Source organism: Malus domestica, chromosome 17 (assembly GCF_042453785.1).
Source record: "Malus domestica chromosome 17, GDT2T_hap1".
NCBI lineage: Eukaryota > Viridiplantae > Streptophyta > Magnoliopsida > Rosales > Rosaceae > Malus > Malus domestica.
Window position 1 is genome coordinate 7,133,319 of NC_091677.1, and position 27,986 is coordinate 7,161,304.

A 27,986-nucleotide genomic window follows, 5' to 3' on the forward strand; every position below is an offset into this window, starting at 1 on the left:
CATCTAGTAACTAATGAGTAACGGTTTTCAAGTGTGTGTGCTTACAAATCACAAGTGACTTAGCTAGTAAAAAAATGCTGGGCCAAGCCCAAAGCCCAAAGCAGATTTGCACACTTCCTTTTCCCAAAACAACTGGACGGCGTTATCTGCGGCAACCAAATCTCAATGCTAAACCCAGAGTTCCACCGGTAAATACTTTCAGTTTTTTCTTCTTCTTTTTTTTCTTTAGAAAAGGGGAACACATGGTGGCTTGCCACGATAGGTCATCATTCTAGATGTCGGAAAGACTGATAGAGATATTTTAGTTTTTCCTTATCTAACATCATGCGATTCACCAGCATCAATAATCGAATCCAGCACCAATAAATACTTCCATTTCACTAACGCCATTTTGAAACTGTGAATTACCCTATTGATGATCAATGATTGAAAATGTTCTCAGCCTAGATCCCTAATTTCCTTTTCAGAGTTAAATTGGTGCGCACAGTTGAAAGCAGAGTACTACATTTATCATCAATTTATATCATTTTTTGTATCTTCTCTCTAATAGAGATAAGGTCCAACAACATATGTGGGTCTCATCTCTATTAGAAAAATGATACAAATAAATTGTAAGAACATCATTTTCGATAAATAAATGAAATAAATCGATTATGTAACTGTTAATCGAATTGCATACTAAGCGGGGTTAATGTCAGCCATATGTAGGTCTATTATGTACTTCTACGCTTAAACGTAAATGTATTATGCTCTAATAAGTTATAGTATTTGGTCAAATTTGCATCAAAGGACCTCAATTAAAAACCTAGATGGTAGCCAAACATCATTAATCAAGTTTATAAACACGGTGATTAAGAATCCAATATCAAAGGGCAATCGCAAAATAGGCAAAATTGGAAAACTAAATCATCATATTAGGGTTTCTTCATGCCCTTGCAAAGGTGTTTAGTTATGCATATCATAATAATAACAATAAAGGTCAACGATGGTGTGCTCCTAAGCTCTTTCTTAATTGACAAAAAAAAAAAAAAAGACCTCTCTTTCTTTTGGACGAATTTATGCTTATGGTGACATGTAGAGAGCTTAATTAGAACACTTTATTTATAATAGAAAAACTCTAAAAAGTCGGCTAAAAACTCTCATAAAAAGAAACAAAATCGACCACAAACAAGGAAAGAATTCTTCTTGACTTGATAAACACATCACACTTTGCATCCCAAATTGGGGCCTTTCCACTATCTAGAAAATTCTGTAAAAATACAAAACTTGGAGACCAATCTCTTAGATTACCAAGCATATATGGCACGACATTTGAAAAATCGGAGAAGCCTTTAAATCTTCATTCTCCCACAACTGCATAGTTCTGTTGAGAATTTAACTTTCACGGGATTGATTTGCAAAATTGAAACGTTTGGGTCCGTTAAAAAAATATGAAATTTGGACACAACAATCCTTCACATCTTAGCTTCCTTCTTGAGTTGGCCTTGCATCAAACACCTTCAGAAAGTTGATTTATCATAAAAAACGTCCCAAGTTCGCAAATTGGCTGAAAGTAAAATAATAATAATAATAATAATAATAATAATAATAATAATAATAATAAGGCTCTTTTAAGAACCATTCTTTAATAAAATCTAGAGATAATTGACATGACAATACATGAAATAATGCGCTTATCATACAGGAAAATGGCTTGTGGAACTGAAGTAGCAGTGTTAAAGAAAGCTAAATAAATACTGATGACAAAGATCATGATCGGAAGAACAAGCTGCATGCATGGTAACATGGTTTGCAAATCGCACGCTATCTCCCGTTTCTTGGCGTATGCAATACTGCTGCTGTTTTGCCCTGCTAGGGATACACTAACATATGAGAATCCAATCAGCGCTGGATCAGAAACTTCTGTTTCAGCCAAAGGAAAATTTGAACTTGGATTCTTTACCCCCTTCAGCTTCACCTACAGGAAGCGCTGGCGCTGGTAGCAGATATATATGTTGGCATATGGAACCGCAAGATGAGTCCGAGGACAGTGGTATCTGGTATGGGTTGCCAACAGAGAAAGAAACTCTCTTACAATTAATATATTGTCTCTGTGGCATTACCAATATATATATTTGTCGTGGACGTAAATAATACATCATTCGTCCATTATATAGTTGTCATGGGATTGCACTACATGACATTGCATGATCTTAGATAAATAATGCGTAGTAAAATAGTTATTAAATTGGCTAAATTTTTTGTTCAGAAAACTTATCCTCCACTCGAGAATCGTTTTATGATTTACCCCTCTTGTCCTAATGCCACTTTGTACTAAAATAAAAGATGTTAAATTCGATAACATGTTTACTTACTTGAAATGAAAGAAGCTATGAATAAGGAAAATCACGAAATAGCAGTTGGAGTAACCACATACTCTCTCTCTCATCAATCATATCTTTACTTATTCAGGTATTATATTATGAATTATATAATGTCGGCATACATATTCCAAAAACAATTTCAGATCTCATCATCATTCAAAGTACGTAAACTTGCTAAATCCAATGCTGGCCAAATACTTCCAATTCTCATATATCAGATCAACCTCTCAATTCTCACGGATTTCAGGTTAGGTTTTACATGTGGCTGTAGCTGCCGCTGACTGGTTGCGCTGCGACCGTTGTCATTGGCAATTTCAGAGCACTTGGATTGTCTTCAGGAATGAGAGCATCCTCAAATTAAAAAAAAAGAAAAAAAGAAAAAAAAACCCTCTAGTAAGTTTCTCTCTCTTTTCCCAAAATTAAAGGTTTTGGATGAATTCCAAAAGCTTGACCTTTTTGTGGCATAATTGATTAAATTAGGTTCCATTATAAAATCAATTGATAATATAGGGAGTAGCTTAAGATCATATAAGTCTATAGCTAAGTTGACAACTCACCGATGTGGGACAAATTGTCTCTCACATTTCAACTCTCAACACGCTTCGCACGTGTAGCTGATTTTCAAGCCTACACGTGGACAACAAGTGGGTGATGCGTGAGCACGTGTGACCCTTAGACTTTCACACGTAGGACAATCTGCTCTTATACCATGATGAAATTGAAGTTCCACCATAAAATCAATTGGTAATATGAAGAGTAACTCAAGACTATATAAGCACATATGCAAATTTATCCCTCATTGATGTGGAACAAACTGTCTCTCACGTTTCAATTTTCAACACGTTCTCACACGTGTAACTAGACGTAAACAAGAAAATAATGCAGGTTGATTTTGGTCTTCATGGGTCTCTATCATCATATTATTATTAAAGTATAATTGGGAGAAAAACCAAAAAGTGGCAATTGTTTGTTTCCATAAAAAATTCTTAGGTCCGGGCATCGAATACTCCAACCAGTAGCGAGGTCAGTGGACAAAATTTATAAAGGTAAAAAGTTCTAGAAATATGTTGACAATCATTTGAGGTCCAAGTACATGGTGTGCAGAGAAATTAGACAATATTTCATTCAACTAAATGACTTCGCTTTATGGAAACTATCCAAATTATTCGGATCTTTACTAACCGGAATGTTCAAATAAGGATTTGGACTATCCGAAATATTCGAATGAGGATTTAGATTAACCGGAATATTTGAAGTTGGATATAAACACAATTTCTTATAATATAATTCCATTATAAGATTGTATGATGAGTAAAGTTTTAAAAGACATAAAGTTCTGACATATAATATATATAAAAAATTGATAGACTTTCCTTAATATTTTGGTGAATATGATAGTATGAGAAAAATGTTCAATGATTACAAGTTTGTAGTACTTTATGGATTTTTTTTTGAAACTCGTATATTATTTATAGTGAATTTTAAGAGGAATAATTATGTCCAACATATGACCTAAAACTTTAAAATAACCAAGCTGAAAAATGAATATAGTGCGCACAGTAGCAACGCCAACAACCTTCATTCAAGCATTTCGTTGAACACTTTTCATACATGTTTACAGTAGCGGATTCAGGAAATAATATTATGAGGGTTAGTAAGAATAGTGCGCGTAGCGCGCAATTTTTTATTTTTTTACCATAAATAGCATGTGTATCGCCATTTCATCGAGTCTTGGTAGACCTAAAGTCATTTGGAAAAACATATTGCACACCTGTTAATGTATGCAAGGGGCACCACCCAAGGTATCCATGGACATTCACCGAGTCGTGGTAAACCTGAAGTCAGTTGGAGGGCATGTATGAAGGTAACTTTAATCTTCAAAAGAGCAGCACCCAAGGTATCCATGAATATTTACTGAAGTTCGGAAGGTCAGCACCCAAAGTATCCATGAATGTCTACCAAAGTTCGGGGGGTTAGTTGACCCCTGCCCCTCAATGCATCAACCACTGCATGTTTTGAAGGGTGGATTCCCGATTTTCATGGGGATTTCGGACGACCGTTGGGCAACCGCCCCTCTTTGCTCTAGTATAGCTTCGCCCTTGACTCGAATGTATTAATATTTAAATTTAAATTTTTATATTTTTAAATAAAAACGATTCAAACATCAAGAACATCGAATACTTCAAATCACTCGAAAAAAATTCCTTCTTTTTCTATTTCATACATAGAAACCCGCGTAAGCCCATGTCTTGAATTCTTCCTCACAAAAGGAGGTAGAAAAAGTGTGGGTAAGGGGGCCAAAAGAAAAAGAAGAAGATGACATGAGTGGAGATTAAACAATATCTTTCTTACCCTCCTTTCTTGACTTTGGTTTTGCTTTCCCAATAATTCAATCTGGTCTCTCTGATTAAGAGCCACTCAAATTATATTTTACTGTAGCAATGTGCTCTCAGTTACAGCAAAAACATTGTATTTTGGAGATACTTACTTATATCGGGATGTTGTTGTGCCGGATTGTCGATATTCTAAGAAAATCTTTTGTTGTTAAGGCGTTTTAACTTTCTCATATGGCAGGACGTGATTGTCTCAAATACAGCCAAAATAATATCCAGTGCATGGAGAAATTTTTAATTGTGACAGGAATAAAAGTGGTACACTACGTATTTTAATAGAAGTGGTGGGAAATTTCATTTTTTAAGTTATTAACTTTTTAGTACACATATCCTACAATTTGTAAAATAAACGTGATGTACCATCCCATCTACCTGTCATATTGAAAAATCTCTCCATTGCATGGAAGTCTCCTTAGAAATTTTCACTCAAATCAACCAATAAGTTATTGGAACACTGCTCACAGCTTGCAAAGGTAACATGTAGCTATCTAGGGGTACTTTTGAGAATATGGAGAACAGCATCAGGACATGTGAATATCTAGAGCCAGACACTAATTAACTTAAATCATTAGTTTTTCCACCGTATGCCTCCTAGAATTATGACAAATGTTCTAGTTTAGGTACTTGTATCATGGTGATCCAAAGCAAGATCAGGAAGTTAATCATCATTAGCTGGTCTGCTAATCACATGTTCTTCTGTATGTTCTTTCTCTACTCTTTCTTGTTATGCACTTGTTTTCTGTGTTGCATTGCTAAAGATACCATGACACTTGGCAGCTTGATTAGTGATGATCAAGGTGATACTATAGTTTCATCAGGAGAGAAATTCGAACTCGGGTTTTTTACTCCTAATGGAAGCTCTCAGAGTAGAAGATATGTTGGAATATGGTACCATGGATCGAATCCGAAAACCGTTGTGTGGGTTGCCAATAGGGACAAGCCGCTTTCAGATGCTCATGGTGCTTTTGGTATTGCAGAAGACGGAAACCTTAAGGTTTTGGATGCCGGCGGTAAAATGTACTGGTCTACAAGTCTTGAGAGATCATCTTCAGACAGGGCTGCTAAGCTCATGGACTCCGGGAATCTTGTTGTTGTGAGCAATGAAGATCAAGGGCGAATTCTTTGGCAGAGTTTTGAAAATCCAACCGACACATTTCTTCCTGGCATGAAAATGAATGAAAATTTAGTACTTACTTCATGGACAAGTAATGTTGATCCTGCAACTGGGAATTTCACATTTCAGCAGGATCGAGAGGGAACAAACCAATTTGTTATCTGGAAAAGATCGGTGAGGTACTGGAAAAGCGAAGTTTCCGGAAATTTCATTAGTTCAGATGAGATGTCTCCTGCAGTTCTTTACATGCTATCAAATTTCACCTCTACCCCGGTCCGTAATGACTTTTTGCCACATCTAACGTCATCTCTGTACAATGCAACGAGACTAGTTATGAGTTCTTCGGGCCAAATTCGGTATCTGTTGTGGGATCATGAGAAGGTTTGGTCTTTGATCTGGTCAGATCCTAGAGATGGTTGCAGCCTGTATAATACATGCGGTAATTTTGGGAGTTGCAATAGCCAAAATGGTTTGGTTTGCAGGTGCTTACCTGGTTTTAAGCCTACTTCGCCGGATAATTGGAACAACGGAGATTATTCAGCTGGTTGTGTCAGGAAATCAACAATTTGCGGCAACAATGCTGTGAGCGACGCGTTCTTGAGTTTAAAGATGATGAAGGTGGGAAACCCCGATTCGCAATTTAATGCCAAAAGTGAGATGGAATGCAAAATAGAGTGCCTTAACAACTGCCAGTGCCAAGCTTATTCATACGAGGAGGTTGACATTGCACGAAGGGGTGGGAGTAATGGTTCTACATGCTGGATTTGGTCAGAGGATGTTAGAAATCTTCAGGAGGAGTATGACAGCGGCCAGAACCTCCAGGTTCGTGTGGCAGTTTCAGATATAGGTACGATGATTCTTCTTATACAAAAATCCTAGAATTGCTATATGTTCATGTAGCAGTTCCAAATGTTCTTTGGTAGACAATCATGCAAGCCAAACATTTGCTCTGTTTTTAAATTTCAATGAATTATACTTTTGCAGAATCAACAACGAGGAATTGCGACACTTGTGGTACAAACCTGATCCCGTACCCCCTGAGCACTGGACCAAAATGTGGTGATCTTACATACTATAGTTTCAAATGCAACACCGCCACGGGCCAGGTTAGCTTTGAGGCACCCAGTGGCACCTACAAAGTCACAAGCATCAATCCGGATACACAAAAATTTGTCATCCAAGCCAAAAATGCAGATAACTGCAGAAATCAAAATTTCCTACAGCTCAATCAATCGTCTCCCTTTCATGTGATCAACAAGTGCAATGCTGAATTGTCTGAATTCAGTTCTGATTTCTCATTTAAAGGAAGACATGAGGTTGAAATTTCTTGGGATCCGCCATTGGAACCACTTTGTTCTTCATCTACAGACTGCAGGGACTGGCCCCGGTCTACTTGTAACACTACCAAAGAGGGGACGAAAAGGTGCCTCTGCACCGCGGACTATAAATGGGATAGCTTGACTTTGAATTGTACTCAAGGTAACATACTTACACAATGTATGATTGCAAATTTTTTAATTTGAGAAGATAGTGATTGCCTTTTCTTGTCTATTTTTCGCAGAAGTTGGTGACGGTAAGAAAACTGGCGAGCGACGAAAAAAGACCGTGGCTCTAATAGTTGTAGTAACTTTTGTAAGTGTAGCTGTTCTGGCTATTCTCTCAAGTACCTTCGTTTATGCTTACTTATGGAGAAGAAGATGGGTCAAGCGACAAGGTAACTAGAATATATCCACCACATGATTTACGTTATTTACAGCTTCATTAGTATGAATTTTCGGATTTTGATGGAGTTAAGTGTTTGGATTCAGAAGGCAGGGAAATCGTTCAAAAGAATTCGGTGCTTCACTTTTATGACAGTGGGAGAAAAGTTAAAAGTTTTATCGAATCAGGCCGATTTAAAGATGATGATACAGAAGGCTTTGATGTACCATTTTTTGATTTGGAAAGTATACTGGTTGCTACAGATTACTTCTCCAATGCGAACAAACTTGGACAAGGCGGCTTTGGCCCTGTTTACAAGGTACCATCCCTTTATTAGATACATGTCACGGTTTAAATCAACTGGTTTTTGGTAAACACTGGACTTTATCTGGATTGTACTACCAGGGTAAGCTTCCTGGGGGACAAGAAATCGCGGTCAAGAGGCTCTCAAGCTGTTCGGGACAAGGCTTAGAGGAATTCAAGAATGAGGTTTTGTTGATTGCCAAACTCCAACATCGAAACCTGGTTCAACTTTTGGGCTATTGTGTCGAGGGAGAAGAAAAGATGTTAGTCTATGAATATATGGCTAACAAAAGCTTGGACTCATTCATATTTGGTTAGCCTCTAATTTTATTTCTTGAATTTTTCTTTTGCAAATCCCTATCTACACTGATTGACCGAAACTAACATGTAATGCTTCTTGGATGGAAAATAATACCATGCAAAGATCGAAAACTATGTGTGTCATTAAACTGGGATATGCGCTTCAATATCATTTTGGGAATTGCCCGGGGTCTGCTTTATCTTCACCAAGATTCTAGGTTAAGGATTATTCATAGAGACCTGAAAACCAGCAACATTCTTCTGGGCGAGGAGATGAATCCCAAAATCTCTGACTTTGGTTTGGCTAGGATCTTCGGAGGCAACGAAACTTCAGCAAACACCAACAGAGTAGTTGGAACATAGTAAGTTCAAGTATGTGCTATTTAACCTTTTCATCACAAGTATATGAGTTCACTAAATCAATTTATATTTCTTGTATTGCAGTGGCTATATGTCTCCAGAGTATGCATTAGATGGGTTATTTTCAGTAAAATCCGATGTTTTCAGCTTCGGTGTAGTTGTAATTGAGGTCATCAGTGGGAAAAGGAACACCGGGTTTTTTCAGCAGGAAAAATCTTTGAGTCTTCTAGGCTATGTGAGTGCTTGAAACATTTCATACACCAAATCGTATATTATCATCCTCAAAATATTACGCCTTACATTTTGTTAATTGATACACCAGGCATGGCACTTGTGGAAAGAAGAGAAGGCATTGGATTTACTCGAGCAGACACTGCGTCAAAGCTGCAACCAGGACGAGTACTTAAAATGTGTCAACGTAGGGCTCTTATGTGTACAAGAAGACCCGGGTGATCGCCCAACCATGTCACAAGTAGTTTTCATGCTAGGCAGTGAAACTGCAACGATTCCAATCCCTAAACAACCCGCCTTTATTGTTAGGCGGTGCCCTTCTAGAAGTAGCCCGCCTTCTTCCTCAAGCAAACCAGAAACATTTTCTAACAATGAGTTAACCATCACTTTAGAAGATGGTCGGTAGCCAAAGCAGTTTCTGTGCGCCTTCTCTTTATCTTACGTTGTTATCATGTTATGACGAGTGCATCAACATTGACTTTCATGATGTTTTTCTTTTTGCCATCTTCAATGTATTCTTTGCTTATAATCCGGTTATGTGTATGTTGTCTGTGCTGTAATATCTACACATTACAGCAATCTATTGTAACTTTTGGAGCTCCCAAACATTTGGTGATCTCAGATGTGTTGATATAAATAGCAGTCTCATTATTTCAATGTGGAATTAGGAGGTAGAAGGGAGGCATTATCCTTTCTCCGTCTAAGAAAATTTAGTACCCGGAAAATATATTGGTACAAACCAGACCCTGGTTTCTCCCGTGGTGACCTTTTCGTTAGGCTTCTTCTTCAGTCCTGAAAATTCTACCAAACACCTCCTTGGTTTATGGTACAACAAAATCCCAAAGGCACGGATGGTATGGGTTGCTAACAGAGAATTCCCACTTAATTCACTGAGATTTTTCATGCTCCGCGGTGATGGGAATCTCGTGGTGTTGGATTCCATGGTGGGACTAGAGAATAGTGAATGCCACAACTGGTTCACTGATGAACACTGGATATCTTGTTCTGAGATTCGGAGAAGACACTCTGTGGCAGAGCTTTGATTATCCCTTCGATACATATTTGCGCAGCATGAAGCTTAATGATATGAGCTGCCACAAACAACTTGTCTGAAGCTAATAAACTCAGGGAGGGAGGATTTGGCTCCATTTACAAGGTGAGAGTTCCGCTGTGTTCTTGATAATAAATACAATAATTTATGTTGTAAGTTTCTTAAATACTTTCCCTGTACGTTTGATTGTCAAGGAATATTTCTCTTTGCCTGGGATTTTTTGACCTCTACAGGGGATTTTGCCGGAAAATGAAGAAGTAGCGATAAAAATGCTGTCAAAGAAGTCAGAACAAGGACATGAGGAGTTCATGAATGAATAAAAGCTTATAGCCAAGCTCCAGCACTCTAATCTTGTTAGGCTCCTGCGTTGCCGGAAAACTACGTGGTACTGGAAATGATCTTGATCTACTAGTACATACCCAATCAAAGTTTAGACAAAAAATTTCGGTATATATGCTCACCACTTCTAACATTGATTGTTTCATACGGTTGATTTCTAAGACATCACATTTGATTTCCTTTGTTCATTCTACTTCATGTTTTGTCCAATCAGATGCATCTGAAAAATCGAAATGGGATTGGGGCAAACGCTTTCGAATTATAGAAGGCGTTACTCAAGGAGTACTTTATATCCACAAGTTTTCTGGATTGAAGATCATTCACAGGGACCTAAAAGCAAGTAATATACTGTTGGATGGAGCAATGAACCCCAAAATTTCAGACTTTGGAATGGCGAGGATGTTGGGATGAACTAAACCGAAGCAGACACCAATAGGGTTGTTGGTACATAGTAAGTACAAAGAGCAAATGTTATCATTCATGTGAAACCTTGTGCAAATGTTTCTGTTGCTCACTTCTACCACCATTTCATGCAGTAACTACATGTTATCAGAGTGCGGAGAGTGTTGTTGTTGGAGATTGTAAGTGGAAAGAAAGATGTTGATGTTGGTCGCTTTGGACCGTTCACTAACTCTTGCTAGATGGGTAAGTACTAAAGTTTTCTTGCTCTTTACTTCCAGTGCAAGTAGCTAAATGGTCATGTCAGACTGATGGGTTTGAAACTTCATTAGGCATGGAAGTTATAGAAAGAAGGCAGAGTAATGGGGGTGTTAGATGAATCGGTAAGGGAAACATGCCGGCCTAATGAAGCTTTAAGGTGTATCCATGTGGGGCTTTTGTGTGTGCAAGAGTATCCATTTGATCGATCAACAATGTCCTTATAGGAATTTCAGTGATGTTAGCTATTCCTCCAATGTAGACACCACCTGTCACGCTCCGATCTTGACATACGTCCAGGATCGACAAGTGACATCACCAAATACCCGCATCTCAAACATATCCCGCCTCCAGGATATGACAATTTACAACTCGAGAATCGATTTGCATAGCAATTTTTCGTATACTTTATGGCTGCCTCTAACCTCCTCTTTAGACTGCCTACGAACCCTAAACAGGGATCAAGCTCACTATTCCCCACACTCGAGCATTCGTCACATAAACCACTAGGTCTCGACATAATGCCATAAATCAGGCATGCAACAACTCATGGAACATTCAACGAAATACATTAATAATCTCTAGCCACATAGGTCAACGAGTCTAATCATAATGACAACCATCATAACCAACATCACTTCATAATCATAACAATCCATAACACATACAATACATCAAAATGCGGGGGTAGAGCGACACATTTCGGTTGAGGCCTACATTTCTGAAACTGAAATCAAATCCAAGGAACCAACAAGTCAAATGATGCAATTTCGGACCACTCAATGAAATCCATCAACATCGGGTTCCGGACCTCTCAACGGAACCAAGACACCAAAAGGGATTCCGGACCACTCAACGGAATCCAAACCTATACGATTTCGGACCACTCAACGGAATCGCGGAATAGAAGGGATTTCAGATCTCTCAACAGAATCCGAATGGATACGATTCCGGACCACTCAAAGGAATAGCGAAGTACAATGCATATCGAATCACGCAACGAAATCCAAGCTGGATACGATTCCGGACCACTCAATGGAATTACAGATCACGAGGGATTTCAGACCTCTTAATAGAATCCAGACGGAGCAGGGAACCAGACCACTCAGCGGAACCCTAGCGAATACTCAATTCCGGATCACTCAACGGAACTGAGCGGAAGGCCAAGGAACATATCAATGGCTTGAAGAAACCAAACGTGAATCAAGTGCTCAAGATACAAAAGATCAATGAAACAAGAAATGGAACAATGATACAATGGGAAACAAGTCTCGAAGCAACAAACCCTATGACAATGGGTTAAATGGTCCACTACTAGCCCTCACATTTCGTCACATCATGCCAATCATACAACACAAACCACATTTCAAGCATGCACGTTAAATCACATTTCATAAATGTTCCCAATGCGCAATCGAAACATACTTAATAAACAAGTGTAATATAATACGATGCCACTAGTACACGAATCAAGTCACACGTTAATCAAGAAGTCACGTCATCAGGATGCCCATCATGCTCCATGAAGTCTCAACTGCACTCTAAGATAATCGATACGCTAGAAGAGCTCAACTACTTGGCTAAAAAGCCAACCGTCGATCAAGGTCGAGAGTAGGGTGCACAACCCTAGAAATCTAAAACGGAAGATTCGCCTATCAGATTTCTGATCCGTAACTTCCCAAAGTCCACATTATGCTTCTAGAACAACATACCAAAATTTCATTACAATCCAATGGTTGGATCTTCGCTAATCGCTAAAATTAAGTGGCGGTCAACGTTAAGTTTCACAAACTTCAAAATTTAATTTGGGAAGATCCGTACGTCAAATTCCCGATCCGTAAGTTCCTAATGTCCTCAAATATTACATACTATCACATATTAGAGTTTAGTATCGATCCAACGGTCGGATAATCAATTCAAATAATAATCCAGTGATGCACCATAATGAAACTAGGTTTACAATAATCAAATCACATCATACGGATATCAAATCTGAGATCAAGATATCAATTTAGCATAAAATAAAATCGGCGGCCCACTGACCACGCGCCGCCGCAGGTGGCGGTCGGCCACTCCGACTAGCCGAAAAATTCAACTATTTTTAAAAATTACCAAATTTTACAGAAAAGTAGATCTTAGTGAGGGAAGAAAGTTTCATACCTGGGGCCAAGTCCAATTTGGCCAGGAAATACCTCAAATTGCCCACGAACCGTTGGAAACCCTTGATTTCGGGTGTTCTTGATTCGATTCCAAAACAACTCCACGCCCCAACCAATGCATGGGATTTGTTCCTGAGGTTGAGGGGAGTCTATTGGTGGTAGTGGTTGAAGGAAATTGCTTTAGGTTATGGAGAATCAAAGCCAAACCTGTCGCACCCCCCATATGATTTCTCTTCAAATCACTCCAATTTCGTCAGTTTTTCGAGTGGGAATAGGATAGAGAATGAATGGGTTCGAAGTAAAGATGATTTTGACACCTGTCCCGTCGTCAACGGTGGCCGGAATCGAAAATTATGGACTAGTCGGGTCAAAATTACAACCGGGTCGAAAGGGGATCCAGTTCCCCTCATTCTCCCCTCTCTCCTTTCCCCTCCTTGCTTCTGTTTTTCATTGGTCCTTCTCCCCCATCCTTTCTCTCCTTCCTCTTCTTTTCTTTTCATCTCAGCCGTCCATGTCACAATCTGACCATTCCAGAAAATCTATAACCTTTTAATGATGGCCAAATTTACTAAAATATCCCTAACTTTAAACTTTAATAACTCTTTCGTTATAACTCCGTTTCATGAACGGTTTGCGCCTATGTGTTCGTGAGATCGAGCTCTATTTGAAAATATAAATTGTGACCTCGAATGGTCTATGAATTTTAAATAATTAATTTCCAAACTTCAAGCCTCGTAACTACTTTAATAAAAATCTAAATTCAAACAAATTAAAATAAATGCTCGAACAATAATACAAAATCTCAATAATTCAAATACGTAAATCATAACAGTGAATTCCTACCATTACTTTACCAGAACTCTGATAGCGATTCAATGTGGGGAGGGGTCCAGTTCAAATTTCTCTTCTCGTAGCTAAAAAATAACATGATTATTAATCTACGCTGCTAACACAAACAATTATGTAGTTACCCATTTTTGAGAAAGTTGTGTGAATGCAAAAGCTTGTGATCTAATATGATGATGTATGATTTGACCAAAAGGAATGGAAATAATTTTGCTCAACCTCTTAGGTGGTGGTAAGCTCACCACCTTATTAATTGCCATTAAATGTGTGTGAATTTTGAAATTTGTGTAATAGATAGATTAAATCTAACTCATCTAACTATAACTTTTAAACAAATAAACCTACACATTATTTTCGATAAAACGACGAAATGTAAGAAATTTTCTCTGTGATAATCAAATGATTATTTGATAGAAACCTAACATTCAACCTTGACTCGTATGCTCAAGAATACAATCACCACACAGTTTATTTCTCATCTGAATTCATACAATACGTTTCCATCTCATAAAGCTGACATCACCAGCTGACACATCTGTTAATGGCACTTTAACAACTTGTTAGTTAATAGAAGACAACTGTACAGGATGCCACATGGCACAATATCCTAACATTATTCGATTTCCCAAACAATCAACAGCGATCCGACCTTAGCTCAGTTGGTAGAGCGGAGGACTGTAGTGGGTAATATTCTCTCAGCCATCCTTAGGTCGCTGGTTCGAATCCGGCAGGTCGGATGTAACTTTTGGCACGTATGACTTCTTTTTCTTTCAATTTAAGAAAATATTTCTCGTACCATCCAAATCTGCAGAACAAATCCAATTACCCTTTTTTCTTTTGGTGTCAAATTTTCCAATTTTCCTGATCATTGCATCAACATGCCTACTCCAGCAACGTTTCAACAAAAACTCGCGTTCGTCGCGGCCATGGTCGTTCAAGTTGCAGTGTGTACATGTCCAAAGTTCATGCCGTCTCCTATGACTTTGTTACGTTTCCGTATCTCTCTTTGACAGAAAAAAGAAGAGAGGACGCTTGTTTCTTTTTCGAATACTTTTCTGATGTTGCACCATTTTACCAGATGTAGCAGTTAATAATTGTGAGGATCGCTTCTGAAGCCTAACAATCAGATCCACGTGCTCCACTTCACACCTTTTGCGGTGTACATGTGTTAGCCTTAACGATTTTGCTTGCAATTTAGCATTGGTTTTTTTTTGTTTTGGTCTTTATGTCCCAGAAATAGAATAGGCACGTCGTCTGTTTGTTTCAACATTTTGGCAATGGGGGGAAATGCATTGTATATTTGACATTGGAAGAAATTAAGATCCAACACGCTTCTTCTGCTATTGGGTCCAATTTTCCCTCGGTAATGTGGAAGAAGGTCATATGATCCTTCATATTTTGGACCTACTAAATGACCAAATTAAGATCGAACGCACTTATTTCTGTTATTGCTCGCTTAGACCTACTCCAACCCTTATGTTAGCACCTAAGACGGTATTATGCTTCTCCCATCTGTCTCTCTGTAGCAGAATAGGGTGGATCCTTTGTGTTTTTATGTTTCTCCCATCTGTTTGTACAAGCCTAGACACCTTGGCGCTAGAAGAATCTGTCGGCGCAGACCAGACCTTGATTTCTTACAGGGGAACATTTGCATTAGGCTTCTTCAGTCCTGAAAATTCTAAGAATTTCTTCCTTGGAATATGGTACAACACAATCCCAAAGAACCTGAAAGTATGGGTTGCCAACAGAGGATCCCCTCTTGATTCTCCGGGTGTTTTGACGCTTAGCGCTGATGGAAATCTTGTGGTGTAGATGGAATGACTAGAAAACTAGTTGTCTGGTCGTCTAATGCATCAATACCAGCTTCTGCAATGAATGCCACAACTGCTGTACTGATCGATAGTGGAAACCTTCAACTAATATTTGAACAAGACATTTTGTGGCAGAGCTTCGATCATCCCTCTGACACATTGTTGCCTAGTATGAAGCTTAGCCTGAACAAAATAACAGGTCAACAAGCGTGTCTTACATCCTGGGCAGCACTTGATGATCCACAACGCGGATTGTTCAGCGTAGGCATTGATCCGAAACTTCCCAGGCAGCTAATTAACTGGAAGGGAAATGCTACGTATTGGAGAAGTGCTAATTTGCTTTTGCAAGGATGCAAACCCATTCTTTAGAAATCAAAGTGGAGAATTCTTTTACGTTGCTCACAATTTCGATGCTAATAAGATTGATTTTACTTTTGGTGCGTCAGATAGCTCTGTAAAAATTAGGGCCGTTTTGAGTCCAACAGGTCAGTTCAATCTGCTGCTGTGGAATGATAAAAGTAGGAGATGGCTTGAAGTGTGGAGAGAGCCTCTTAATAAACGTGACTTTTATGCTGAATGCGGTCCATATAGCACCTGTGATAATAACGGTGATACCCTCTCGTCACAATGCAAGTGTTCGAAAGGTTTTAGGACAGAATTACATAAACAATGGGCTATGGGGGACTGGCCCGGTGGTTGTGTTCGGGAAAAGGCCTTGAGATGTGATAAAGGGGAAGGGTTTGAGAAGTTTGAGGAGATGAAATGTTGGGGAAAAACTTAGAGTACACAACTTTAACACAAGTGTTGGAGAGACAATACAAGTAAACAAATTACTTGTATTACACATACAAAATATTACAACACTCAAAAGGACACAAAGACACTTTAGAAACAATGACACTCACTCACTTTCTAGAGACAAACTCTAGATCACTCACACTCCTACAAGACTATTCTTACTTCTCACTCTCACTTGGTTGCCTACTTGGCTACTTTCTTGTTGGTTGGTTACTTGGTTACTTGGTTGATACAAATGGTGTGGATGCCTTCTCCTTTTATAGGCATGGATGGAACCTTGGAGAAGCATGGAAACATCATGCTAGAGTTATCTAGATAATTCTACTAACTTCCCAAGTTAGAATTATCTACACTAATCTTGCATGTTGGTGGAAACCTCACCATTCTTCTAAAATCTTCCACCAACTTAAGGAACAACCTTCTTTGCTAGAGTTTTCTAGCATATTCCCATTATAGAATCTTCTAGAGAAAACCATGCATGTTTGAATTAGAATAATCTAGTTCCTTTGTACTGACTGATCTTAATGGGCTGGTGTTGATCTTTAACACTCCCCTTCAACACCAGCTCATTCTTTTCTTCTCGTTGAGTCGACACGTTATCTTGAACACCCATTTGCATGATATGGGTTTCAAATCTCTTGGCCTTGCCACTGGATCCCAAGTTTGATATTTCTTTAACGTAGCATCCTCTTTTCCCAGCTATGTGCCACTCAGAAGTCTGTGATTCTTCTTTACGCATCTCAGCTTCACTTGTTTCTTCTACTATGCCTGCGTTGGCGCATTTGGGATTTGACTTCGGTATTCCCATTGACCTTCTTAGTTGTGATCGTGGAGTTGGTACTTCCACTTCACTAGGTCTAACTTCTCCTGGTGGTTGATACACACCCACTTGCCAAGGACTCTTAGGTACTTCTTGCTTGACATCGTCACCATCAAGCAATTCCTCAAGCTCATCTAGACTCAATTGGATTTTGGCAGATTTGTCTCCAATTTTCTCCTGCAATGTATTTTCAACCTCTCTCGAGTCAGGCATCACCTCATTGAGCACCATGAAGAAGATGATTCAGCGTCCCATTCTTCCTTCATAGCTAGATATGCTACGGCGTCCCAATCATCTTCACTTTTCTTCTCTGAGTTGGCGACGTTACTATCCACGGGCTTTTTGAACCAACAATCCTTTGCCATGTGGCCCTTCTTTCCACAATTGTAACACTTGCCCTCAAACCTTTTATTATTCTGGGACTGACCATGGTTGCCGTGATACTTTGAAGCTCCCCCTGGTCGAGAACTCTCTCATCCTTGATGACCTTTTCCCTTGTCATCATTTCTTTTAGATCCACCACCAGCATGCTGCTTAAAGTTGCCTTTACTTTTGGTGTAGAGTGCTTCCTCCTCACCTCTTGACGAGACCCCTCCCATTTGCTTTGCCAAAGCTTCTTGATCGGCAAGCAAATTCTCAAACTCAACAAGTGATGGTTGGGTCGGCCATCCTTGTACAGCGGAAACGAAGCCTCTTTATTCCGGTCTCAATCCATGGATAATTATTCTTTTTATCTTGGATTCTACAATGGTAGCACTAGGATCTAACTCAGAAATTTCACGGCAAATAGACTTTACCTTGTGGAAATATTCGGCAATCATCATGTCTCGTTGGGCCATCGATAACAGCTCGTTCTTGAGAAGTTAGAGTCTTGTATCATTCCTTTTTGAAAAGAGTGTGGCGAAGGTGTCCCACGCTTCTTTTGGTGTCTTGGCCTTCCGTATGTGCTCTAACATGTCATCTTCAACTGTGGTTTTTAAGGCAAATATGGCCTTACCTGCCTTGATCTTCCATTTCCTCAAAATGCCACTAGTGTCTTCTTTCGGCTACGTAACTTCATTACTGCCGACGACATCCCAAAGATCTTGGCCTTATAGGTAAGACTCCATACACGTCGCCCATGTGTTATAATTTTTGTTGTTCAACTTCTTGATTCCTCAAACAACTTGAAGATCTCCCATCGTGTCGGCAGAACTTCGATAAACCGAACAAGCTTAACGAATAATCTTGCGAAGTACAAAACTTCTCACGATTCTCAAAAACTTCACTAGAGATGGTCCCTGATAGTACCACTCTGATACCAATTGTTGGGGAAAAACTTAGAGTACATAACTCTAACACAAGTGTTGGAGAGACAATACAAGGAAACAAATTACTTGTATTACACATACAAAATATTACAACACTCAAAAGGACACAAAGACACTTTAAAAGCAATGACACTCACTCACTTTCTAGAGACAAACTCTAGATCACTCACACTCCTACAAGACTATTCTTACTTATCACTCTCACTTGGTTGCCTACTTGGCTACTTTCTTGTTGGTTGGTTACTTGGTTACTTGGTTGATACAAATGGTGTGGATGCCTTCTCCTTTTATAGGCATGGATGGAACCTTGGAGAAGCATGGAAACATCATGCTAGAGTTATCTAGATAATTCTACTAACTTCCCAAGCTAGAATTATCTACACTAATCTTGCATGTTGGTGGAAACCTCACCATTCTTTTAGAATCTTCCACCAACTTAAGGAACAACCTTCTTTGCTAGAGTTTTCTAGCATATTCCCATTATATAATCTTCTAGAGAAAACCATGCATGTTTGAACTAGAATAATCTTGCTCCTTTGTATCGACTGATCTTAATGGGCTGGTGTTGATCTTTAACATGAAACTGCCGGATCATGCTATTATTTTAGAAAATATGAGAACGAGTGAGTGTGAATCTGAATGCCTACGGAACTGCTCTTGCACATCTTATGCCTATTCAAATGTGATAGAAGGAGGTACTGTAAAATGCTTGACACGGCTTGATGACTTGACGGATCTTGTAGAGAATCATGGGCTTGGGCAAACCATATATATTCATGTTCACCGCTCTGATCAAGGCATGTCAGTTTAGTTTCTTTTGCTGTTTTCTGTGTCAATTTGTATTCTTAGCAGACAAGAGACAACAAAATTCAACAAGAAAATGATCATTAGTTGGAGCCTTTTTTGTTAGTTGCAGGCGGTAAGGGTCATGTTGATAAGCTGTCCCTTGTAATCCCAACAGTCTCTTGCTTACGATAATTTTTGGCTATTTATTGTGGAAGAAAACATTGAGAAAAGAAGGTAGTGCTACCACACGCACGCACACACCACCCTCTCTCTCTCTCTCTCTCTCTCTCTCTCTCTCTCTCTCTCTCTCTCTTTTCTGCAGGCACCAATTTGCACACAAACGAATGGTGCTATAACAATTAGACTCAAACAGGGAGCGTAGGAAGGAGCGTAAGCGAGGCTATAAGAAATTTTAGCCTTGGAGGTGGAAAGAATGACCCCGAACTACCACTCTTTAGGTTAAGGAGTATAGTAGCTGCTACAAACAACTTCTCTGAAGCTAATAAACTTGGAGAGGGAGGATTTGGTCCTGTTTATAAGGTGACCCTTCCACTGTGTGCACTACATACTAGCACATTAATAGTTCTTCATCATTTCCACCAACAATGTCTTCGGTAATTCGTATGCTGCAGAGCAATGAAGCTACATCACTTCCACCATCCAAAGAACCTGCATTCTCAATACATAGGGGTGCCGGTGCTGTTGGTTGTTCTTCTCTAACACCTGCCAGTTTTTCGAACAATGAACTCACTGTTAGTTTGCCAGAAGGTCAATAGAGGTTCATATTTCGTTTTGTGAACGTCAAAATTAACTATGTAAACCTCAAGAATAAAACTATGACATTCAACTCTTCCTTTCCATATCAGAAACTGTAGATCCTTGATTTTGTTATAATGAATATCTATTTTAAACAGAGACGGGAAGATTTTTGGGATGAATCAATCAGAGTATCAAACTGATGCAAATACTAACAAGATTGTTGACACACGGTAAGTGTTATACTGCACATGTTTTAGTTATGTACTAAACCTTATGCAACAAAGATTTCGAAGCAGACAGAGGGAGGATTTGATTTTTCTGGCGAAAATGATCCATCATCAAATGGAAACGCTTATACCGTTGCTTACAAGTTTGACGATGATGAGTATGTTTCTTATGGTGTCTCAGGCAGTTCAATAAAATTAAGGCTTAAGGTGAATCCAACTGGGCGGATTGATCTACTTAAGTGGACAGATGACATAGTACATGGCAGGGTGGAGCATGCCTGTTAGTCAATGTGATTTTTATGCTCCTTGCGGTCCAAACGGTGCCTGCAGTACAGGAAAAATGAACCTCTCGCATCACCATGCTAGTGTTTGATAGGTTTTAGGCCAAAATTTCAAGAACAATGGAATATGGGGGATTGGTCCGGTGGTTGTGTTCCAGAAAAGGTACCGGTGTGCGAACGGAGAAGTGTTCTCAAAGTTGGAGGATGTGAAACTACCAGATCATGGTATTATGCTAGAAAATAAAGTTATGAGCGAGTGTAAATCTGAATGCCTCCATAACCGCTCTTGCACAGCTTATGCATATGTAAGTGCGAGAACGAAACAGATATGGTACGGTGACTTGATGGATCTTGTAGACAATCAACTTGTCGGGCAACGAGATATTTATATTCGTGTTCATGGCTCCCAACTAAGTTTGTTTGATCAGGAGGTAAACACATAAATTCCTAATCAACCAAGTTACCTAGGTCCTAAATCCTAATCACAAAAAATCACACTGATCAAATTAAAACACCGAATTAAAACATACCCAATTATAAAACTATCATTAAAAATGAATATTTCATCATTTTGGTATAGCAGCATAGAGCCTAGGGATGGGCAAATACCCATCGGTTATGGGTAACCGCGGTTATCAGTCCATTTAAATTTCAAGATTACGGTTATGGGTAACCGTTTAGATAAATAAACGGTTATGGGTATAACCGTTTACCTGCGAAATTTAAATGGGCGGTTATGAGTATTAACCGCGGTTATAAACGGGTAACCATTTACCCATTTATTTTATATATGTAAAATTAACACAAACCATGTTCCCTATCGGACAAAACTTAGATCAATGCCATTGATTATAGTGCATGATTTCTATAACTAATATAATATAGTTTTCCTTAATCACTTTAAATTTCATGGTCCATTATATATATTATGTTAATATTTTACATTTCGAGTCAAATAACTCAAGAATACTGTCTTTTAACAGTTTTCGTAACCCAAGAATACTTAGCAAATTTTATATTACCTTCATTGCTAACAGTTAAAAATATCGTCTGTAAACTATTATTTTAATTATTGGAATGATATACGGACTTAAAAAATTAAAATGCAGAAATGTATGATGAATGTACCTATAACAATGTTTAATTGTTAGAAAAACAAAATTATGACAATTTTTTCTTTTTTAATTTTCAAGTTATTAAAAAAACAAGTAGACGGGTGAAAAAGGAGTAAATGGTAAAAAAGAAAGGATAAACGGGTTTAAAAATGATAAATGGGTAAACGGGTACTAAACGGTTACGGTTAAATGGGTACACGGTTATGGGTATAGTTAACCATTTATAAACGGTTATGGGTATAAGAATAACCGTTTAGACAATTACCCAACGGGTAAACGGTTATGCGGGTATGAGAATAAACGGTTATGGATAAATAACCGCGGTTACCCGCCTGCCATAACTGTTGCTCATCCCTAATTGAGCCTCATTAAAAAGAGAAAAAGAAAAAATGCAGAGAGAGAATACAGCAGCATAATCAATCAAGTTGATGCATATTTCAATCAAATTGATGCATAATTCAATCGAGCCTCATTAACAACAGAAAATACAGCAGCGCAAAGCATAACAGAAGCTTGGAAATGGAAAAGAAACCTGCAATTAGGTTTCTTCAGAAGCAAAAATGGCAGAACGGAACCCAGAATCAGAGATAGAGAGAGAGAGTGGAGTGAGTCGGTCTGATCTAAAATAATGAAAATGAGCTTTAGAAAGGAGGAAAGGATTGTAGAATGAGTCTCACATTGACGAGGACCTTGCATGGGCTTATTGCCAATTGGTTTTATGGTGTATACTCAACTTTTTTTATGGTATCAGAGCAGGTTGTTTCTCATGTGAAAGCCCAAAGGTCACACGTGCTCACACGTCACCTAGTTGTTGTCCACGTGTAAGCTAGAAAATCAGTCACACGTGCAGGAACGTGTTGAGATTGGATGATGTGAGGAAAAGTTTGTTTCACATCGGTGAGGGACATGCCTTGCTATGAGCTTATATGGTCTTGAGCTACTTTTCATGTGGCCAATTGGTTTTATGATAGAACTCCAATTTCATCATGATATTAGAGCAGGTTGTCCCACGTGTGAAGCCAAACGGCCACATGTGCTCCACGCCATCCCGTTGTATTGTCTATGTGTTAGGCTCGAAAATTCGTCACACGTGAGGGGGCGTGTTGATAATAAGTCTTCCATTGATGGGAGAAGGGATGAGATGAGAGATCTTGCATGGGCTTATAAAAGATTGGACTACTCCCCTTGCATGGGCTTATAGAAGGTTGGACTATTCCTTATATTGCCAATTAATTTTATGATGGAAACTTATCTTTCTTCCAGGATGTTGTTCAACAATCAAGAAATCATTTTAAAGTTGAGTCAGAGGATACACCAAGACTGGACTTTTCCACTAGGCAAAACAATAAACTGCTGATGAATTAAACAATCTGCAGGCCACCCCCTGCTCTCTGTCGGTGATTTGGTGCCCAAACTCCATCCCCATCCGCCAAAAACAATTGTAGCCAACCAAAACAAACCCCACCCGGAGCCCAAACCCACAAAGGCCATTCTTTAAAGCAATGGTATGGCCGTAAATAAAATGAAATTCGGACCCAAACACTATTCATTTGAACAGTGCAATTTGAGATCCCTCTCTAGACTAAAGAAAGTAATGATGTTCATTCGCAGTAGGGTGTGTACTTTCACTAGTTGTGCTGACAAATTATTGTTGATCACTTCTTCTTCTTCTCCTTCTCCCTCCGGCTCTCTGTAGGTGAATGGGGTGGATCCTTTGTGTTTTTATGTTTCTCCCATCTGTTTGTACAAGCCTAGACACCTTGATACCAGAAGAATCTCTCAGCGCAGACCAGACCTTGATTTCTTCTAGTGGAACATTTGCATTAGGGTTCTTCAGTCCTGAAAATTCTAAGAAATTCTTTCTTGGAATATGGTACAACCAAATCCCAAAGAACCCGAAAGTATGGGTTGCCAACAGAGGATCCCCTCTAGATTCTCCGGGTGTTTTGATGTTTAGCGCTGATGGAAATCTTGTGGTGTTAGATGGGATGACTAGAAAACAAGTCTGGTCGTCTAATGCATCGATACCAGCTTCTGCAATGAATGCCACAACTGCTGTATTGATGGATAGTGGAAACCTTCGACTAATATTTGTACAAGACGTTTTGTGGCAGAGCTTCCATCATCCCTCTGACACATTATTGCCCGGTATGAAGCTTAGCCTGAACAAAATAACAGGCCAACAATCGCGTCTTACTTCCTGGGCAGCACTAGATGATCCACAACCCGGAATGTTCAGCGCAGGCATTGATCCGAAAGTTCCCCTGCAGCTAATTATTTGGAAGGGAAATGCTACATATTGGAGAAGTGCTGTTCAGTTTGGCAAGGAGGTTAAAAGATACTTTAGAAATCAAAGTGGAGGGTTCCTTTCTTACAATTTCGATGCTAATGAGATTGATCTTACTTTTGGTGTGTCAGATAGCTCTCTAAAACTGAGGGTCGTTTTGAGCCCAGCAGGTGAGTTAAATCTGCAGCTGTGGACTGAATCTGATACAATTAAGACATGGTTTAAAGCATGGGAAGAACCTATTAATAAATGTGATTTTTATGCTGCATGCGGTCCATATGGAGCCTGTGATAAAAACAGTGATCTCCTCTCGTCACAATGCAAGTGTTTGAAAGGTTTTAGGACCGAATTACATAAACAATCGGCTCAGGGGGACTGGCCCGGTGGTTGTGTTCGGGAAAAGGCATTGACATGTGATAAAGGGGAAGGGTTTGAGAAGTTTGAGAAAATGAAACTGCCGGATCATGCTATTATTTTAGGAAATATGAGTACGAGAGAGTGTGAATCTGAATGCCTACGGAACTGCTCTTGCACAGCTTATGCCTATTCAAATGTGATAAAAGGAGGTACTGTAAAATGCTTGACATGGCTTGATGACTTGACGGATCTTGTAGAGAATCATTGGCTTGGGCAAACCATGTATATTCGTGTTCACCGCTCTGATCAAGGTATGTTAGTTTAGTTTCTTTTGCTGTTTTCTGTGTCAATTTATATTCTTAGCAGACAGGAGAGAACAAAATTTAGCCAGAAAATGATCATTAGTTGGAGCCTTTTTTGTTAGTTGCAGGCGGTAAGGGTCATGTTGATAAGCTGTTCCTTGTAATCCCAATAGTCTCAACAACAGCAGGATTGCTTACAATAATTTTTGGCTATTTATTGTGGAAAAAAACATTGAGAGATGAAGGTAGTACTACCACACGCCACCGTCTCTCTCTCTCTCTCTCTCTCTCTCTCTCTCTCTCTCTCTCTCTCTCTCTCTCTCTCATGTGGGCTACACACAAACGAATGGTGCTATAACAATTAGACTCAAACAGGGAGCGTAGGAAGGAGCATAAGCGAGGCTATAAGAAATTTTAGCCTTAGAGGTGGAAAGAATGACCCCGAACTACCACTCTTCAGTTTAAGGAGTTTAGCAGCTGCTACAAATAACTTCTCTGAAGCTAATAAACTCGGAGAGGGAGGATTTGGTCCTGTTTATAAGGTGACCCTTCCACCGTGTGCACTGCATGCTAGCACATTAATAGTTGTTCATCATTTCTTTTGAATATTTCTTATCGATGTCCCAAATTAAGTTTCATCGTTAAGGAGTATAGCGGTTCCTTTATTCTGGAATTTTCCATCCTCTACAGGGGATTTTGATTGCAAATGAAGAAGTAGCCATAAAAAGGTTGTCAAAGAAGTCAGGGCAAGGGCATCAGGAGTTCATGAATGAGTTAAAGCTTATAGCCAAGCTCCAACATACCAATCTTGTTAGGCTGTTGGGTTGCTGTATTGAAGACGAGGAAATGATATTGATCTATGAATACATGCCCAATCGAAGTTTGGACAAATTTTTGTTTGGTATATGCTCTCCACTTCTACCAATATTCTTTCATATTGTCGACTTCCAGAGCATCACATTTTATTGCCTTTTTGCAACATTAAAATCTTTCTTCTTTACGGTTTGTGCAATCAGATTCATCTGAAAGGACAAAACTGGATTGGCGTACACGCTTTCGAATTATAGAAGGTGTGGCTCAAGGAGTTCTTTATATCCACAAATATTCTAGATTGAAAATTATTCACAGGGACCTAAAAGCAAGCAACGTTCTGTTGGATGAAACAATGAAACCCAAAATTTCAGACTTTGGGATGGCAAAAATTTTCGGGATGGATCAAACTGAGGCAAATACAAACAGGGTTGTTGGGACATAGTAAGTTACAATGTTTCCTTCATATGTAAACCTTATGCAGTCTTTAATGTTGACTTCTCTACCATTCTTGCAGCGGTTATATGTCTCCCGAGTATGCCCTCTATGGCCATTTTTCAGAAAAATTGGATGTGTTTAGCTTTGGAGTGTTACTCTTAGAGATTGTGAGTGGAAAGCGGAATTCTGCTTTTCATCGTTTTGAAGATCCGCTTACACTTGCTGGATGGGTAAGTACTAGAACTCCTAGTTTATGTCCCTCCTCTTTTTAAGCCCTGCAAGACTGATGCGTTTATATACATGTTATTTTCCTTAGGCATGGAGGTTATGGAAAGAAGGAAGAGAAATCGAGGTTATTGATGAATTGTTAAGGGAAACGTGCCAGCTTGATGAAGATTTGAGGTGTATCCATGTAGGGCTATTGTGTGTTCAAGAAGCTCCAGCAGATCGACCATCAATGTCTTCGGTAATTTGTATGTTGCACAACAATGAAGCTACATCACTTCCACCCTTCAAAGAGCCTGCTTTCTCAATACATAAGAGTGCCTGTGCTGTTGGTTCTTCTCCTCAATCATCTGCCAGGTTTTCGAACAATGAACTCACTGTTAGTTTGCCAGAAGGTCGATAGAGGTTCAGTCATGTTTCGTTTTGTGAACGTCAAAATTAAATATGTAAACCTTAAGAAAAGCACTATCACATTCAACTCTTCTTTTCCATATCAGAAATTGTAGATCCTTGAGTTTGCCATGATGTATATCTGTTTTAAACAAAGACGGAAGATGGTAGATCCCGCATCGTCCAGGGGAGTGGATCATCTATGCCTTAAATGTACATGCCCACCTCCAAATAGCACGAGGCATTTTTAGAGCTTACTGGCTTCCGGTTCCATAGGAACTCCGAAGTTAAACAAGAATGGGCCAGAGCATTCCCATGATGGGTGACCCACATGGAAGTTCTGCTCGAGTGCATTCCTAGAAACAAAACCGTGAGGGCGTGGTCGGAGCCCAAAGCGGACAATATCGTGCTATGGCGGAGGCGGGGCCCGGGAAGTATTTTTATATTAGCGGTGAGAAATTTTATTTTTTAAATTATTAACTTTTTAACACACATATCTTATTATTTCTATAATTACATGTGATGTACCACTCCGTATACCGATCATCCTGAAAAATCTCTCTTATTAATCCTCCAATAGTCAAACAAATGAGATTTGAAAAAGATTTGCCGTTTTAAATACATGAATCTACATATAAAGTCATTTGATCCAAATGGTCTTTAGCGCGTGACTTGACCCTTAAATAGTTGACTTTGAATAATCCAAGTCTTTCTTTATTTTTCCATGAACTTGGAAGCTCTAATACCAAACTGGACTTGTTTGCAGATTTGTTTTGTGCAGCCATGGGTACCAAAACCAAGCAAAGTTTGGTGCTTTCAGCTATTTTTTATGCCTATTTCTCAAGCTCCATGTTTCCAGTGCAACTGACTCCGTCACTGCAAACCAATCTCTCTCCGGTGATCAAACCATTGTCTCTGCAGGTGGGATTTTTGAGCTCGGTTTCTTCGAATTAGGTGGCCGCTACTACATCAGTACATGGTACTACAACCAAGTGGTATCTGCGAGTACCATAGTTTGGGTGGCGAATAGGGAGCAACCGGTCTTCGATAAATTTTCTTCAGTGTTGAGGATCTTAGACGGTAATTTACTTCCCTCCAATGAGTCAAAAACTCCAGTTTGGTCCACAAATGTGACCTCCAACAACTTCTCTTCAGTAAAAGCAGTTCTATTGGATAGTGGGAATCTTGCATTCTTTGATGAATCTATTTCATCCTCAGAGCCTTTATGGCAAAGCTTTGATCATCCGACTCATACATGGTTACCCGGAGGTAAAATTGGATTCAACAAAATTACCAAACAAACCCAAATTCTCACTTCATGGAAGAATTCCGAGGATACTTCACCAGGTCTTTTCTCTCTTGAGATGAACCGAGATTAGACCTGGTATTCATGTTGTGTTTTCCGTGTTTGTATCATTTTTGTGTCATACCCGATATCTTAATGAGTCGTGTC

At 39.2% G+C, this 27,986-nt stretch overlaps 4 protein-coding genes and 1 non-coding gene across 10 annotated transcripts; all 5 read left to right on the forward strand.

Annotated features, from left to right (window-relative positions):
* Positions 1–5,180: 5,180 nt before the first annotated feature.
* On the forward strand, positions 5,181–9,422 carry LOC103404768 (G-type lectin S-receptor-like serine/threonine-protein kinase At4g03230). Of its 4 annotated transcripts, none has more exons than XM_029096985.2 (9): positions 5,229–5,454; positions 5,534–6,717; positions 6,855–7,349; positions 7,432–7,584; positions 7,679–7,890; positions 7,977–8,187; positions 8,299–8,536; positions 8,619–8,769; positions 8,857–9,422. In XM_029096985.2, the coding sequence occupies exons 2-9, from the start codon at positions 5,772–5,774 to the stop codon at positions 9,169–9,171; spliced, it is 2,721 nt and encodes a 906-aa protein (XP_028952818.2). In that variant the 5' UTR covers positions 5,229–5,454; positions 5,534–5,771; the 3' UTR covers positions 9,172–9,422. The 4 variants fall into 4 exon arrangements, with proteins under 4 accessions (XP_008341948.3, XP_028952818.2, XP_028952817.2 ...); XM_070817561.1 differs by having other exon boundaries at positions 5,336–5,454; positions 7,682–7,890; XM_008343726.4 differs by having other exon boundaries at positions 5,181–6,717.
* Positions 9,423–14,461: 5,039 nt separating this feature from the next.
* TRNAY-GUA (transfer RNA tyrosine (anticodon GUA)) lies at positions 14,462–14,554 on the forward strand. The gene is made up of 2 exons: positions 14,462–14,498; positions 14,519–14,554. It is a non-coding gene; the product is annotated as a tRNA-Tyr (tRNA).
* A 1,080-nt stretch (positions 14,555–15,634) lies between these two features.
* Positions 15,635–16,409, forward strand: LOC139193314 (S-locus-specific glycoprotein S13-like). The gene is made up of 2 exons (XM_070816300.1): positions 15,635–15,956; positions 16,075–16,409. The coding sequence occupies exons 1-2, from the start codon at positions 15,635–15,637 to the stop codon at positions 16,407–16,409; spliced, it is 657 nt and encodes a 218-aa protein (XP_070672401.1).
* Positions 16,410–23,248: 6,839 nt separating this feature from the next.
* On the forward strand, positions 23,249–26,689 carry LOC103404769 (G-type lectin S-receptor-like serine/threonine-protein kinase At4g27290). 3 transcript variants are annotated; one of them, XM_008343728.4, is made up of 7 exons: positions 23,249–24,679; positions 24,799–24,915; positions 25,046–25,212; positions 25,361–25,571; positions 25,687–25,924; positions 25,998–26,148; positions 26,235–26,689. In XM_008343728.4, the coding sequence occupies exons 1-7, from the start codon at positions 23,425–23,427 to the stop codon at positions 26,544–26,546; spliced, it is 2,451 nt and encodes an 816-aa protein (XP_008341950.3). In that variant the 5' UTR covers positions 23,249–23,424; the 3' UTR covers positions 26,547–26,689. The 3 variants fall into 3 exon arrangements, with proteins under 3 accessions (XP_008341950.3, XP_008341949.3, XP_008341951.3); XM_008343727.4 differs by having other exon boundaries at positions 23,289–24,679; positions 24,793–24,915; XM_008343729.4 differs by lacking the exon at positions 24,799–24,915 and having other exon boundaries at positions 23,289–24,679.
* Positions 26,690–26,944: 255 nt separating this feature from the next.
* On the forward strand, positions 26,945–27,912 carry LOC114822413 (G-type lectin S-receptor-like serine/threonine-protein kinase At2g19130). The gene is made up of 2 exons (XM_029096742.1): positions 26,945–26,967; positions 27,315–27,912. The coding sequence occupies exons 1-2, from the start codon at positions 26,945–26,947 to the stop codon at positions 27,910–27,912; spliced, it is 621 nt and encodes a 206-aa protein (XP_028952575.1).
* Positions 27,913–27,986: the final 74 nt, after the last annotated feature.

Excerpts from the sequence above, each read along its gene's own strand:
- LOC103404769 (XM_008343727.4), top strand. The coding sequence starts at position 23,425 with ATGGGGTGGATCCTTTGTGTTTTTATGTTTCTCCCATCTGTTTGTACA. Across the intron at positions 25,572-25,686 it reads TTTGGACAAATTTTTGTTTG|ATTCATCTGAAAGGACAAAA; the intron begins GTATATGCTCTC and ends TTGTGCAATCAG. Across the intron at positions 25,925-25,997 it reads AACAGGGTTGTTGGGACATA|CGGTTATATGTCTCCCGAGT; the intron begins GTAAGTTACAAT and ends CCATTCTTGCAG.
- LOC139193314 (XM_070816300.1), top strand. The coding sequence starts at position 15,635 with ATGACTAGAAAACTAGTTGTCTGGTCGTCTAATGCATCAATACCAGCT. Across the intron at positions 15,957-16,074 it reads AAATGCTACGTATTGGAGAA|ATAGCTCTGTAAAAATTAGG; the intron begins GTGCTAATTTGC and ends TTGGTGCGTCAG.
- LOC114822413 (XM_029096742.1), top strand. The coding sequence starts at position 26,945 with ATGGCGGAGGCGGGGCCCGGGAA. Across the intron at positions 26,968-27,314 it reads GCGGAGGCGGGGCCCGGGAA|CCATGGGTACCAAAACCAAG; the intron begins GTATTTTTATAT and ends TGTTTTGTGCAG.
- LOC103404768 (XM_008343726.4), top strand. The coding sequence starts at position 5,388 with ATGGTGATCCAAAGCAAGATCAGGAAGTTAATCATCATTAGCTGGTCT. Across the intron at positions 8,188-8,298 it reads CTTGGACTCATTCATATTTG|ATCGAAAACTATGTGTGTCA; the intron begins GTTAGCCTCTAA and ends TACCATGCAAAG. Across the intron at positions 8,770-8,856 it reads CTTTGAGTCTTCTAGGCTAT|GCATGGCACTTGTGGAAAGA; the intron begins GTGAGTGCTTGA and ends TTGATACACCAG.